This window comes from Rhincodon typus, chromosome 24 (assembly GCF_021869965.1).
Source record: "Rhincodon typus isolate 14 chromosome 24, sRhiTyp1.1, whole genome shotgun sequence".
In the NCBI taxonomy this organism is placed as follows: Eukaryota; Metazoa; Chordata; class Chondrichthyes; order Orectolobiformes; family Rhincodontidae; genus Rhincodon; species Rhincodon typus.
Window position 1 is genome coordinate 12840399 of NC_063355.1, and position 14466 is coordinate 12854864.

At 39.7% G+C, this 14466-nt stretch overlaps 1 protein-coding gene across 1 annotated transcript; it reads right to left on the reverse strand.

Moving 5' to 3' along the window:
* Window positions 1–1279: 1279 nt before the first annotated feature.
* hspb8 (heat shock protein b8) lies at window positions 1280–14194 on the reverse strand. The gene is made up of 3 exons (XM_020525166.2): window positions 13521–14194; window positions 12290–12353; window positions 1280–1741 (listed from the first exon to the last, which is right to left on the reverse strand). Exons 1-3 carry the CDS (start codon window positions 13927–13929, stop codon window positions 1570–1572), a joined length of 645 nt encoding a protein of 214 aa, XP_020380755.1. The 5' UTR covers window positions 13930–14194; the 3' UTR covers window positions 1280–1569.
* Window positions 14195–14466: the final 272 nt, after the last annotated feature.

A 14466-nucleotide genomic window follows, 5' to 3' on the forward strand; every position in this document is an offset into this window, starting at 1 on the left:
TAACAACAACATTCCTATAGCAGGGTGACCAGGATTGTACATTGTATTCTAAAATGTCTTAAATAAAGAATCAGAGTACTGCTGAGAGACATTAGAAATGAAAGTGTCTACATGTTCACTGCAAATACTTTTGTCCATTTTATGCCAGATTTGAACCAAAATAGGATCATTAAATTGTGATCTCATACCAGTCTGACCATCTTTTCACCATCTCCTTCAAACCTATTATCTATCATCTGTGTTATCCAATAAATGAATCTCAAGGAATGTTGTTCCTGTGTTATTCTACCTCATAAACAATGAGCAGATTTTCTCTCTCTGTCTCGATCTTCCACTTCCTCTTTGTTTTATATACGTAGCATCAGGAATACAAGACTTTTGCTCTACAGCATCAGTATACTGATGTGGAGTTTGTCTCCCCATGTCTGCGTGAGGCTCCTCTGTGTGCTCCGGTTTCCTATCACAGTCTAAAGTGTGCAGGTTAGGTGGATTGGCTATGCTAATTTGCCCATAGTGTCCAGGGATGTGCAGGCTGGGTATGTTAGCCATGGGAAACGCAGTGACAGGGTAGAGGAGTAGGCCTGGGTGGGTGCTCTTTGGAGGGTTGGTCTGGACTCAATGGGCCACATGGCCTGCTTCCACACTTTAGGGATTTTATGATTCTACACTAAGTCACCAAAAAATGTTTTCTAGTTGTGTGTGCAGATGGTGTGAGGAAGCATCAGTGTTCTGACCACAAAATCACTTGTAGTAATACTTTAAAATTAAAGTGCCCAGATTGAGCCTTCAGACATCGAGGCCGCACACTCTGGGAATCCCACCTTAAACTTTTTTTACTTTCCTCTCCTTAAAATCTACCTTTTTGGCTAAAACTTTTATCGGTTTTATGCAGGGTCCATTTGTGTATGATTATGCCTTTGTGAAAACAGTTGCCTTGGGATGGTTAATGGCTCTTTTTAGATGTCCCCAGTCCCAGGGCAATCCCTTTTGCACCAGTGTGATTTATTGCAAGAAAGTCCACCCTTATCGAAATTAGGACCAATTAATGCTATCTTTAAGGATGGTTCTGATCTCTAGATTTATGCTCACTAGAACCTTTATTCAAACAGTCCAAACTGCACTTGTAAAATATTTACAAGCATAAGCAGTGGAGGCTTTCATTCGATCAGTTGGGATTAGAGCCCAAACATCCATCTATAATCTGACCCAGATCACTACCCGTTCCCTTGCTTCATGTCAATAAATTTAAATGAATGACAGAAGTTATCAAGAGGAAAAATATTTTTCAACCTAACTTTTATTCAAAAATCAACAATTAAAGGAGAATCAATATTGAACCACTCTACTATATCTAGCATATAAAATATATGCTATTGTGCAAAACAAATCCAACAATCAATGTACAGCCTTCTTCTCATATACAAAATAGACCAAAACAGATCAATATCTTCTGTAAGACTATCTAGAAGTATCAAAGTAAACAAACAATGATTTATATACAGTTCTTGTTGATTCTTCTGAAACCCTTTTTTGGCAAATTTTGACAGGAGATCTCCTGGTTGGCTAGGATTAAGAAACAATCTGTTCTTGGCCTCTCAATCCATTTTCTTCTGCATCAATGCTCATGCTGTCATCACCATAGAAATAGCAAGGTGGTCTTACAGGGGGAGCTTCAATAATTAAGACTCCTTCAGGAGACAAGGATGCAAAAACTGTCACGGGGTCAACTTCGATGGGTAACCTAGAGAGGCAGAGAATGACATAATATTGAGCAAAAAGCTTTCACACCAAATTCTGCAATCCTGACCTAGTTCGGCACTTCAGTTTTACGTCCAACACATATGAATAGAAAGGTTAAGTTGCCTTCATCTCACTCTTTCATTGGAGAGAGAGATGATTGATGGTGGTTTATCACACCTCAGGTGAGGGGAGAAGTTGAGAAGGAGAGTACTCCTAGGTAACCTCAGCTGGTGCAGTTGGCATTACCACGCATTACAAACCAGCCAACTGAGCTAACTAACCTCCATAACAACATAATTTTGTTGTGTTTCACTTGTGTTTTATGCAATGCCATTTATAATAGTGGAGGCATGTTAGAAATGTAGCAGATTCAACTTAAAAAATACATTTGTCATGCAAAAATATCTTCAGCAAAGTTAAAATAATGAGATGGAAAGACCAAGTCTGTGTCTGGTCTTGTAACAGCACCCAGCAGTGAGCAAGTTGATTGATCAACTGCTATTAGAAATAAAGAGCAAAACAGTACAGATGCTGAAAATCTGGAAGAAAAATAGGAGATGCTGGAAACACTTATCAAGTCAGGCAGCAGCTGTGGAGAAATAAGCAGCGAACATTTTATGTAAATTCTTCACAAGAACTAGAATTGTTTCCGCACTTGAATTTTTTTTTATTCATTCATGGATGAGGGTGTCCCTGCCGAGGCCAACATTTATTGTCCATCCCTAATTTAAGGGTCAACCACATTGCTACGAGTCTAAAGTCACATGTAGGCCAGATGGCAGTTTCCTTCCCTGAAGGGCATTAATGAACCAGATGGGCTTTTAACAACAATCAACATTGGATTCATAGTCATCATTAGACTCTTCATTCCAGACGACTTTTTATTGAATTCAAATTCCGCCATCTGCTGTGGTGGGATTTGAACCCGGGTTCCCAGAATATTCTGGATCCCTGGATTAATTGTCTAGTGATAATAACACTAGGCCATCACCTTCCCTATGAATTAGAATTGTAAGTCATTGACCTGAAATGCAGAAATAGTGATACAGTAATGGTCATGCTATCTTGGTGATACCAGTCAATCAACATGTCAGTTATCCCATTGCAGCTTGTGATGATAGTAGAAATTAAACAAAAGCACTTTTTGATATACGCTGCAACTACAGAACCTCTCCACCTGTAACACTTTACTGTAAGCATTAAGAGAAAAATATTTTAATCTTCAGTCACTTCCTTTACCATGGCTTCCTACTGACAACATTAATATTATACATAGTAACAGTGATGCCTAGCAGGAAAATCAGAAATTCCGGTTGTGGAGTCATAGAGATGTAGAGGATGAAACAGACCCTTTGGTCCAACTCGTCCACACCGACCAGATATCTTGCATTAATTACGTCCCATTTGCCAGCATTTCACCCATATCCCTCCAAACTCTTCCTATTCATTTACCCATCCAGATGCCTTCCCCAAAACAATGCAACAGCTTATAAAACAGTAATTACAGCTCCAAAAAAAAGAAATCAGTTCCAATACTGAAAAAACCCCAAAAAAGGAGCAGATCTTACAGCCACAATTTTCTCCCATCCTCCATCTTGGATTATCCAGAATCCTACTTGGGGGAATATTCTGGTTGGCAGGGTGCTAAATAACAATAAATTTTACTGTGTAATACTTGCTTTTAATGTCATAAACTCATTAAAGTGACAAATGTAACAAGACTTCATTGTTTCACTCCAAGTTAAAAGTAAGCTGATAATATTGCTGCTGAAAATATGACAAGCACGTTGGATTTGAAATCTTGTGGTTCTTTTGTTTCCTGCCAGTTTGTTGGGGGTTGGGGCAAACAATCTCATCAGATAATTGCTGTGGGATACAAGGAGAATCCTATGGAATTTCCAGGCTATTCTTTGCAAACAACTGCTGCATATGTACTTATTGAGAAATGAAAATGAATCAGTGATTTAATGCAAGAAAGTTTTTGATACCCATGGCAACCCAAAAAGAACACACTACCAGTGTGTTAACCTTCTGACTGCTGGCAGTTCCAGAAGAAAATAAAACAAATCCACTTTCCTGAGGCAGAAAGTTTTAAAAGTTTATTTTTAAGCATGGAGGTCTTCAGAATGAAGTTATTCACATACACAGTAACAAACGTAGTCATTACAGATGGAGCTGAGAATTGTGGGCTTTTGGGAGGAATTTGCTGCCCAGTGTGAAAAAGAAAGGTGCTAAAAGTGTCAGCCGTGGCTCACTTGGTTGTAAACTCACCTCTGAATGAGAAATCCAGGCTGACAGTCCAGTACAGAACTGTGGGAATGCTGCACTGTCAGGAGGTACTATCTTTTAGATGAGATATTAAGTCAAGGCTCTAATTGCTTTCTCAGAGAGCTGTAAAAGTTTTTATGACAGTATTTCAAAAAAGAGCAGGGGAGCTCTCCATCAGAGATAGTAAGAACTGCGGATGCTGGAGTCAGAGATAACACAGTGTGGAGCTGGATGAACACAGCAGGCCAGGCAGCTTCACAGGAGCAGGAAAGCTGACGTTTCGGGTCTGGACCCTTCTTCAGAAATTATAGCGGAGCTTTCCATGGTGTCCTTGCCAGTATTTATCACTCCATCAATGTCACAAAAACAGGTTATTATCTGTTCATTGTAACATTGCTATTTGTGAAATTCTTGGTGGAGCATTTCTGACAACAGAGTGAGTGCACTTTGAAAAAGACTGCATTTGCTGTATAGTACACGTTGTGTTCCTGAAAGGGCCTCTACAAGTTAATGTCTTTCCTTTAAATGTGGCCAGGAGAATAATTACCATTTATATTGGAATGCTGTCCGGTATCTCATTAACTTCAGGGCTAGCAGCTTCATGATCACTGGATGCTTGGTGCATTGATTAGTGTCACATCCAAATCCATTCAACTTTTGCCAGAACAAACCCTTTCACATTGCACATGTTTCAAAACAACTTATACTCATATCTAAATTAACATCCATCTGCTCTTCCTTAGACAATGCAATTGATTGATCTAAATCCCTTTGTGAGCCATTAATCTACATTATCCAACTCAACTGGGCATCATAATCAAATTTTATAACACTGGCTGAAAACAGGGGGAGACAAGTGATCCAGAATAAAATGCTGAGGAACTTTCTCCTTCCAAATGATGAATCAGCTAAATTCCTATTTATTTCATAAACTTCAATCTTGTTTAACAGCCTCACATCAGTCAAAGTAATACACAGAGCAGAGTTTGCCATTGCTGATTCTATGCAAACCTGTATTATTGGCACCTGTACAAGCCTTTATGGGAAGTTTGTTTGCCAACTATTTTAGTAGCCAATGACATTGCTGTGGGTCTGGAGTCACATGTAGGCCAGACCGGGTAAGGATGGCAGTTTCCTTCCCTAAAGAACATTAGTGCCCCAGATGGGCTCTTCTGACAATTGGCAATGGATTCATGGTCAGCATTAGACTCTTAATTCAGTTTTTTTTTTAATTGAATTCAAATTCCACCATCTGCCATGCTGGGATTCAAACTCAGGTGCACAGATCATTATCTGTGTCTCTGGATCAACAGTCCAGCAATAATATCACTAGGCCATCACATTCTCAAATATCTCTATGTTTAATTCACTCTCATCTTAAAACCAGTCCCACTAAGTTCAATTAATTCCATTTTGATTGATCGCTGATTGCATTTGGAAGTTGACACGTCCAAACGGATATACTTTTTTAGATTAAATTGTATTGTCACATGTAATCAAGTACAGAAGTACAAGAGTGCAGCAAAAAGTATTGTATGACACCACACATGGCACACACATAGGTACAAATTAACTAGGTACAAAACACTTAGGGAATGCTTACCTTTGTTTCTTTTACTATTTTGTACCTAAGTTAAAAGGTTAAGCATTACCTTCATAGAATTAGTAGAAAAATAAAGAAATAAGACAACAGTTAACATTAAATTTCTTCTTAATATAAACTAGAAAAACAAAAGAATAAAGTTAAGAGTTCAACAGTCTTTGTTGAGTCCTCCACTTAGCTCACTCTCTGGGGGCCTCAGCTGCCTGTTCTTGACACCACTGCCACAGACACCATACGTGTACAGTATGCTCCAAATAAGTAATCCCAAGATTCACATGGAGAATATCAGGGATGAGAAACTTTGGAGATGAGGACAGACTTGTGACGCAGCTACAATTTAAACTGTAGCAGAGATTGCCAAGAGGGAACTGAACTGAGGCTTTCAAGAAGATGCAGAAATATAATAAGCTGAGTAGGTAAGTACTATTTCCTGTACTTGGAGGTAGAACTGAATGGTGTTAAGTTCAAAAACATCACAGATAAATTTAGGAGAAACGTCTTTGAACAATAATAGCAGAACAGAATGCATGGCTATAGGGAGTTTTTTTTTAAGGGATTGCTAAGTACCCAAAGTAAATGGTGATACAGGTGTACAGAGAGAAAGCAGGGAAACGAGATTCATTTTGAATGGTTCTAGTTGAGAGCTGGCAAAGATATGAGGACTTCTCTCTTGTTAGATCCTAGAGAGGTGTGAGTTAGCTCAGTGGATTAGATAGCTGGTATGTGGATTTTGTTAATGCCAGCAGAATGGAGTTTAATCCCTGTTCTGACTGAGGTAGACTCAGACAGGATTCCTCACCCCATCTGTAATAAAATTAAATCAGCAGTTTGCTTTAGCTTGAGAAATGATTGCCAAGGATGTGGCTTCAGTCAGAGAACTGAAGAAGAAACTCCTAGAACCAAATGGAATCAGAGATATCTGGAAAGTGAAATGGAGGAGGAGACCAGGAAGAGCAGAACGGAAATGGCAGAGTGGTACCAGGTAAATAGAGGACAAAGGAAGAAGCAAAACATAGAAAGGAGACAAAACAAGAGCCTGTAAAGGGTTAAGTAAATAATCATCATGAATGTTAACAGTAATATTAATAATTCCTGTGTATTTTTGAGGCTGAGATGGATAGATTCTTGGTGAGTTCAGGTCTCCATTATAGAAAGGATATTATTAAGCTGCAGAGGGTTCAGAAGAGATTTACCAGGATGTTGCCAGGAATGGAAGGTTTGAGTTATAAGGAGAAGCTGAATAGACTGAGACTTTTTCTGCTGGAATGTAGAAGGTTAATAGGTGACCTTATTGAGGTTTATGAAATAACGAGGGGTATAGATAGAGTGAATAGCAGGTGTCTTTATCTATTCTAACCGATTTTTTACTCTGTGACAGAACTTCTTTAATAAGGTTTGTTGACTTGATGCTTAATGTCCTTGACCTACTGCTTGAGGTAAAGTCAATAATCGAACAGTTGTTTGAATCCACTGACTGAGCTGATGACCTGGCTGCTAATAGAAGGTTTTCATGTTTTTACTGTGTTAAGTGTCAGTTGGTTATAGATGGCTACAATTCACAAACAACAGCATGGGATCGACATTTGGTGTTAACAGCTTTTGTGGAGCTTTCAAAGTTAAAACTGCAGTGCCCACATTGTTAATGTAGGCAAACAGGGAATTAGAAAGATCCATTCAGTCCACAAAAGTTCATTCCTTCCACACAACATGCTATAAGATCAGGAGACCATAAAGGCCAGAAGAAATAGGAACAGGAGTAAGTCACTCGGACCCTTGAACCTGCTTCGCCATTCAGTAGGATCATAGGTGATCGATCATTCCTCATGTCCACTTTCCTGTACTTTCCCTGTAACTTTTGATTTCCCTTACTCATGCCATAGAGTTATACAGCATGAAAACAGACCCTTCAGTCCAACCAGTTCATGCGACCATAATCCCAAAATAAAACTAGTCCCACCTGCCTGTGCTTAGCCCATATCCCTCCAAACATGTACTTATCTAAATGTCTTTTAAATGCTGTAACTGTACCCACGTGCACCACTTCCTCTGGAAGTTCATTCCACACTCAAACCACTCTGTGTAAAGAAAAACTGCCCTTCATCTTTTAAAAAATCTTTCTCCTCTCACCTTAAAAATATGCCTGCTAGTCTTGATAAAAAAAAATCAGAAAGAAGCAGGTTAAGAAAGGCCTGCAAGAATTACAGAGACAACATTTGAATGTACGTACGCAAACACACAAAGTGTGGCGATTAAAGTTGGTGAGCTACAAGGACAAATAGGCTTATAGGAATATAGTGTAGCAGCATCAATGGAAATGGGGCTTAAAAATAGTGAGGACCAGACCCTTAATACTCATAGGTAGAAACTGTTCCAAACAGAACAAAGGCACATGGGGACACAGTAATGGATTAGGGAAGACACTGTGAAAAGACAGAGAGTCTTTGATGAAGCATGGATAAAATCCATTTGATTAGATCTGAGCAGAAAAGAAGATATGATCACACTATTGGGGGTATGCTGAACACCATCAGGCAATGAGCAAGAGATACAGAAGCAAGTCTGCAAGTGAAATCACAGAGATGAACAAGAACCAGAGTGGTGATATTTAGTTTGGAATAAAGAGAAACAGAAAGAGAGTTTCTGAAATTCGTTTCAGAGTACTTTCTTCTTCAGGAAGATTTGATTTTGGGGAATGAGATAGACCAAGTGGCTGTGGGCAAGCACTTGAGAAAGACTGATCATAACATCATAAAGTTAGATTAGCAACCGAGGAGACCAAGTAACAATATAAAGCAAAATTTCCAAATTAGAGGGCTAAATTCAACGAGATGAGAATGGATCTAGCCAGGATGAATTGGAACCAAAGTTTAACAGTAAAAGCTTTGAAAAAACAATAAGCGATCTCTAGAGAAAAACTGTTGCATGTATAGTCTAGGTATATTCTAACAAGGGTGAGAGATGGGAGATCCAAAGCCAGGAGTCCTCAAATGACAAGGGAGATGGGTCATATGATAAAATATAGAAAGAAAGTAGTGGATGCATATCAGGTGAATTCTTCAATTAGGACCAGGCAAAATATAATTTGAGAGCAGAAGTGAAGAGGAAAATAAGACTGGCAAAGACAGAATGTGAGAAAAGACTGGTAGTCAACAGGAAAAGCAGCCCGAAAATTTTCCACTGATAGTAATTAGGTAGTAAAAGGTGAGTTGAGACATCTTGGGGACAAAGAGATGGTATGTTCTTAGAGACACAGAGAAAATATAGAATACTTAATGAATGCTACCTAAAGGTTTTACTAATGAAGAGAATGCTGACTGAATATCAGTAAAAGTGTATATGCTAGACATTAAGATTGTTAGGCAGGATATACTGAAAAGGCTGACCATACTTCGAGTGGATAATACACTGAGCACAGATGTCTGGCATCCTAGGTTGCTGAAGGAAAATGGGAAGTAGAGATAGTGGAGATATTGTAATATTATTTCAATCATCCATAGATTCGGGAAAGTGACAAATGTAACAAAAGAAAGAGTATAAGGACATTCCTGATAACCACAGGCAATTCAGTTTAACATCAGTGGTGGGCAAGGTTTTAGAAATGGGGAAAAATTAAAAAGGGTTTGGAGAGTTTTAAGTTAATTACAAATAGCCAGGGGGGAATTCAATCATATTTGACTAATTGAACATTTTGAAGTAACAGAGAAGATTGATGAAAGTAATACAATAGAGATTACCAATGTTGGATTTTTAGAAAGCACTGACAAGGTCTGACATTCAGTGCTGGTGTACAACATTGAGGCTAATGGAATTGGTGGCTCGGTGTCAATTGGGTAAAAGATTTGCTTAAGGATGGAAATAGTGAGCTGTACTGAATAGTTGTTTTTCATCCTTCAGTATATGATCAATATACATGACTTGGATATTTCAATACAGAGCAAATGTTCAAAATTTGCTGATGATACCAAAATCGGATATATGGCAAACAGAGAGAATGATACCATTGACCGTAACAGGGTGTAGATAGGCCGACAGAATGTGCCTACAAGTGGCAGATGGAATTTAATGAAAAAAGTATGAGATGATGCATTTTAACAGAAGGAAAAGGAAGAGGCAATGGCACACTCTGAAAGGTGTACAAGAACAGAAATATCTGCACAGGTCTTTGAAGGTGGAAGGATATATTGAGTAGTTAGCAAAACATATGGGATTTTGAGCTTCATAAGTAGAGACACTGACATAAAAGCAGAGGTTTTGCTGAATGCTATGTAAAGTATTAGTTAGGTCACAACTGGAGTATTCTGTCCAGTTGTGGTCACCATAGTTTAAGATGTTAAAATCTTTGAGATGATGCAGAGGAGTATTTCCAGATGGTTCCAACAAGGAGGGAATTTAGTTAGAAGGTTTTTTTCTTTGGGTAAAGGAGGCTGAGGGGAGATTTAATAGAGATGTACATAATTAAGACAAATTAAGATAAAGTAGACAAAGAAAAGCTGTACCCATGAGATGATGATACAAGAATTAGAGGACATAGACTTGAGGACAAGACAGATACAAGGGTTCTGAGGAAGAATATCTTTATGCAGCGAAGGTAAATGTTTTGGAACTCCCAGGCTATGAAGGTAGTGAAAATGGAGACGATGAATGGTTTTTTAAAGCAATTTGAATAGGTATGTGAGAGAAACAAACATGCTGAGCTATGGTTATATAATGCCAAAATGGGACTGAGTAGATTGTTTTATTGAGAGCCAGCATCGACCTGTTTGTTCGAATGACTTCCTTCTGTGATATAATGACTCTATAACTCTTTCATAGACAATTTCCCGATAATAAATGTTATTCATTAAGAAACAAACCTTTAAGTGAAAGCATTTATTATAAAGATTCCTGGTGGCAGCCAATTAATTGTACAAAGTCTGCCTAATGCCTTATAAATTGAATCTGTTCTCATATAATATAATGGTAGTTCATTATTTATCCATGAAAACTGTGAAGAATAATATATTTTGTTAAAGGAACATTGTGTTAGTGAGAAAAAATTTGACAACTTTGTGTTATTTAGAAAAAATATGAAGATGTAAATTGCAATTAAAAGCAAAACTGTACTTCATGTGCATGGCATCATTCAGGATAGATATACTGACTTATTGCTTAAAGTTAAAATTAATTGTTTTAATTTCTCTGACATGTCTCAGACGAGAATAAGTGAGAATCACTTATTTTGATTGTTTAAATATGCAATTGTCTGATTGAATATTTGCTTTGTTCATCATTTGCAGGAAAGTCATAAACATGTGTATCAAATATAAATTTGAAAGGAAAAGTCTCTATGTGTTTAAATGGATTCGTAATTGCCTACTATTTTTGTTTCTAATCTTCAAAGTTTGATTCAGTTGATGTATCCCTTATGTCTGAAGGATTTCAATTGTGACAAAAAGTATTTGTTTCAAGGATATAAAAATAAAATATTCATAATGTTTGTTTGTATGTTACAATTACAAATATTTTTAACTTGCATTAAACATAGATCATTCTCCAAAGAGAAAAACAAAATATGCAGATACTGGAAATGTGAAATAAAAATAAGAACAGAAAATGTTGGAACTATTTTGCAGGTTTTGTAGAATTTGAGAGAGAAACAAGGGTTAACATGTGAGGTTTTAACTCAATGAAAACCCATACACTGGCACAGTCTTAAAATTGTGCCCAACATTTCAGTTGTCTCCAGCAATTCTCGTTTTTATTTCGTTACCTCATTACCTTAAACTTTAGCGATTGATCAGCTGGATTGTCTGGCCAGCTAGTTTGCAATGCAGAGTGACGGAATCAGCACCATTTCCGAACCAGCTGATCTTACCATGAAGATTCTCCTTCTCAATTTGTCCCCTCGCTTAGGGCGTAGTGACCCTCAGGTTAAACTACCACCACTTGTCTTTCTTTCTCTCTAAGGACATAGATCCATCCTACGGTCTAGTAGCACAATGGCCACTGTACTTTTACCTTTGACTCCAAAGCTTTACCATGCATAAGTAACTGCATTTTTTGTGTTCACATTAGCTCTGTTGCCATTTTACCAAAGGCATCAGTATCTTTAAAATAAACTGGATAACGTTTTCATTTGAAGTAGTGAATAGTTGAATTACGTACCATCAAATAAACTTCAGCCCAGCCTCAAGTGCCAAGATGGATGCGGGAATCATTAGCATTGTCAACGAGAAGAGGAACTGGGGACTAGACAGCGATCTTTAAGCCCTCTGGCTAGCACCCTAGGTCCCCCAGACTGTCACCCAGCAGCATTTTGACAATAGCAGTCAAACAGACGGGGGAGGGGCGAGTGCAAAAAAATGCATGATCGCCCAGTTTTGACACAAACTTGAGAATCTGGTTTCCGTTCTGCTGTGGGGCACCGCGAAAACCTATTGTTAAAGTCAGCGCGATTCTATCACCAAATAAGGCGTTCGCCTTTCCTCCAGCAAGCAAGGAATCCCCCACAAGTTTATGAACGCTGTTTCTTGGCATCGCCTGCTCAGTTTTATACCATAAGACCCACGAGTGAACATTAAAGTTGCGCACTTTAAAAAATATGAAAACTACGAACGCTTCCCCGAGCTGATTAAACAGCTTCTTTTAAAATTCACACACTTTCCCCCTTCTGGTTAGTCTATCCCTTCTACTACTTACTGGATTTTTTTGGTGAAGTTTTTCGAAACGATTCCTCCTTCTTCTTGTTTTTCTTCGTGTTTTCCTAGAACGATGCAAAGGGGAAAGGTCAGGAAAGAAAATCAAACGGCACAATATCTTACATTTAATTTGCCTCAGACAGGAACCTGTTCAAGATCGAGAATTTCAGATTTGCCAGGGTCTTGTTCATTCGCGGTGGATTTTACCGTCAGTTAGCGAACTGTGTCTCTCCTACATGGTCTCTGTAATGTCTCTCGAGGTCTAAGACTGTTGCTTATCTGTAGTCCCTGAATCCTGGAACAGGATCCATACCTCAATCCAAATAGCTCAGCTTCGAAAACATCAGCCACTTTTTAAGTGTAGAATTCTATTGGCAATACACACATCTCTTAAAAGCAATTACATTAGTATTTCCCCTTATATCACCATACCCCTTGTGTTTTCCGCAAAACAACTATAGAACAGTCCGCATCAGCATCAAAAACGGCTATTTTAACATTGTCTAGTCTCCTGGTTTAAATTTATTCAAAACCCAAAATAACCCAGTGAGAAAAACAAAATCCTTTTGCGCAATTTCGTACATGTTGAGACCATGGAATTAACTTCAGTAAAACATGCTGTCCTGTTACATAAAACATGGGAGTGGGTCACACACACACACACACCAAACGCTGGATAAACTCAGAGAATCACAGAAGCTATGATTTGAATTTGAGTCATTGATACTATGAAGTTGTCCAACATTTCCCCCCCACCCCCCACCCCCTTCCTCCCCGCACCATGTTTTATAATAACAGGGCTCAGCAAGTCTTGGTGGAGAGGTGGGGGACTAAGTAATTTGAACGGATTTATTCCGATCTATTTCAGCGCCCCGTACGCTCGACAAACTCATAGAAATCTACGATTGGAATTGGAATCTGTAATTCGACGAGTTTGTCCAGCATTCTACCCCATGATTTATATAACAAGACTCGGCAAGTTTTTGCAGAGAGGTGAGGAATGAAGGAATGATAGCTGACTTATTTTTATTTATCTAGCCCCCCCCTCCCCCTCACTCTGTTGTGCTCTGATGCACCCTCGCCTCCTTGAGTGGAGTGGTTTGAGGGGTGAGAGGGCCCCCACACAAGACAGACGTGTCCCTCTGACTGACCTTCACTCAGCCTCTGTGTGACCTCTGCTTCGGTACAACATTCCCTCACCACCCCCTACTTTACACCCCACCCCGGCCTACCCGATATCTCCACGAACCCATCCTTGGTTTTGATGGTCAGCTCCTCGGGGGCGAAGCTCTTCACGTTAACGCACACCTTCCAGGGTTCCCCCGGGTTGATGCTGGGCGGGTTCTTGGCCTCGGGGTAGCCGGTGTAACGAGCCGTGTAATGAGGAGGCGCCGGGCCGTAGATACCCGCAGAGTCCCGAGCCGCCCCGTTAAAGGATGATCTCAGGGGCCCCGGCCAAGTGGAGGTGAGCCTGGGTCTCGCCCAGTCCGGCCAGTCGGCCGTGAAGTGCTCGGAAAAAGTTGGCATGCCGAACTCATCGTCCAGGAAGCGAGAAGATAAGGCCGGCTCTCGGAAAGGGTCCCTGCTACTCCTGTGCCTCCCAGGCATCTGGCAGGAAAATGGGACCTGACTCTCAGCCATCGCTGCTTCTACCTAGACCCTCCAGAAAGTCTCCTCTGACCCTCTCCCTGTCGTGTGCCCCGGGCTTTATACTTCTTCTAGTTTGCTGGAGTTGAGGCAATCGCCAGTTGTCATCTGTTTAATCTGATCTATGAGCAATTGAAAGGAATCTGACGTGCCCCTAGAGAGGATCAGGCCCCTCTTACGTGAGCTGACCAAGTTTAGCCATAGCCCGAGTAGCAGAGGAGTTCAGTCCTGCCTCCTCACAGCCTATTTAAAGCAACTCCGAGTCATCCTTGTTTACTAGCCCCGAGTGCTAGCTGGCTGGCTATGCAATTGATTTATAAACATTACACCCCTCTCCATTTCCTTCAACATTTCTCGAGGTGCCTGGAAACCTTAAGGAGTGAGTTCATTTAAAGTTGTGCAACAACGTATCTCCCGCCCCACTCCAAAAGTTAGGGAGCTGCACCCTTTCTGTTCAAACTCCCAGAAAAGTACAAGGCGACAGTCGCGCAAGAGATGACAGCAAACATTCCCAACCTTGCTCAATGCTCA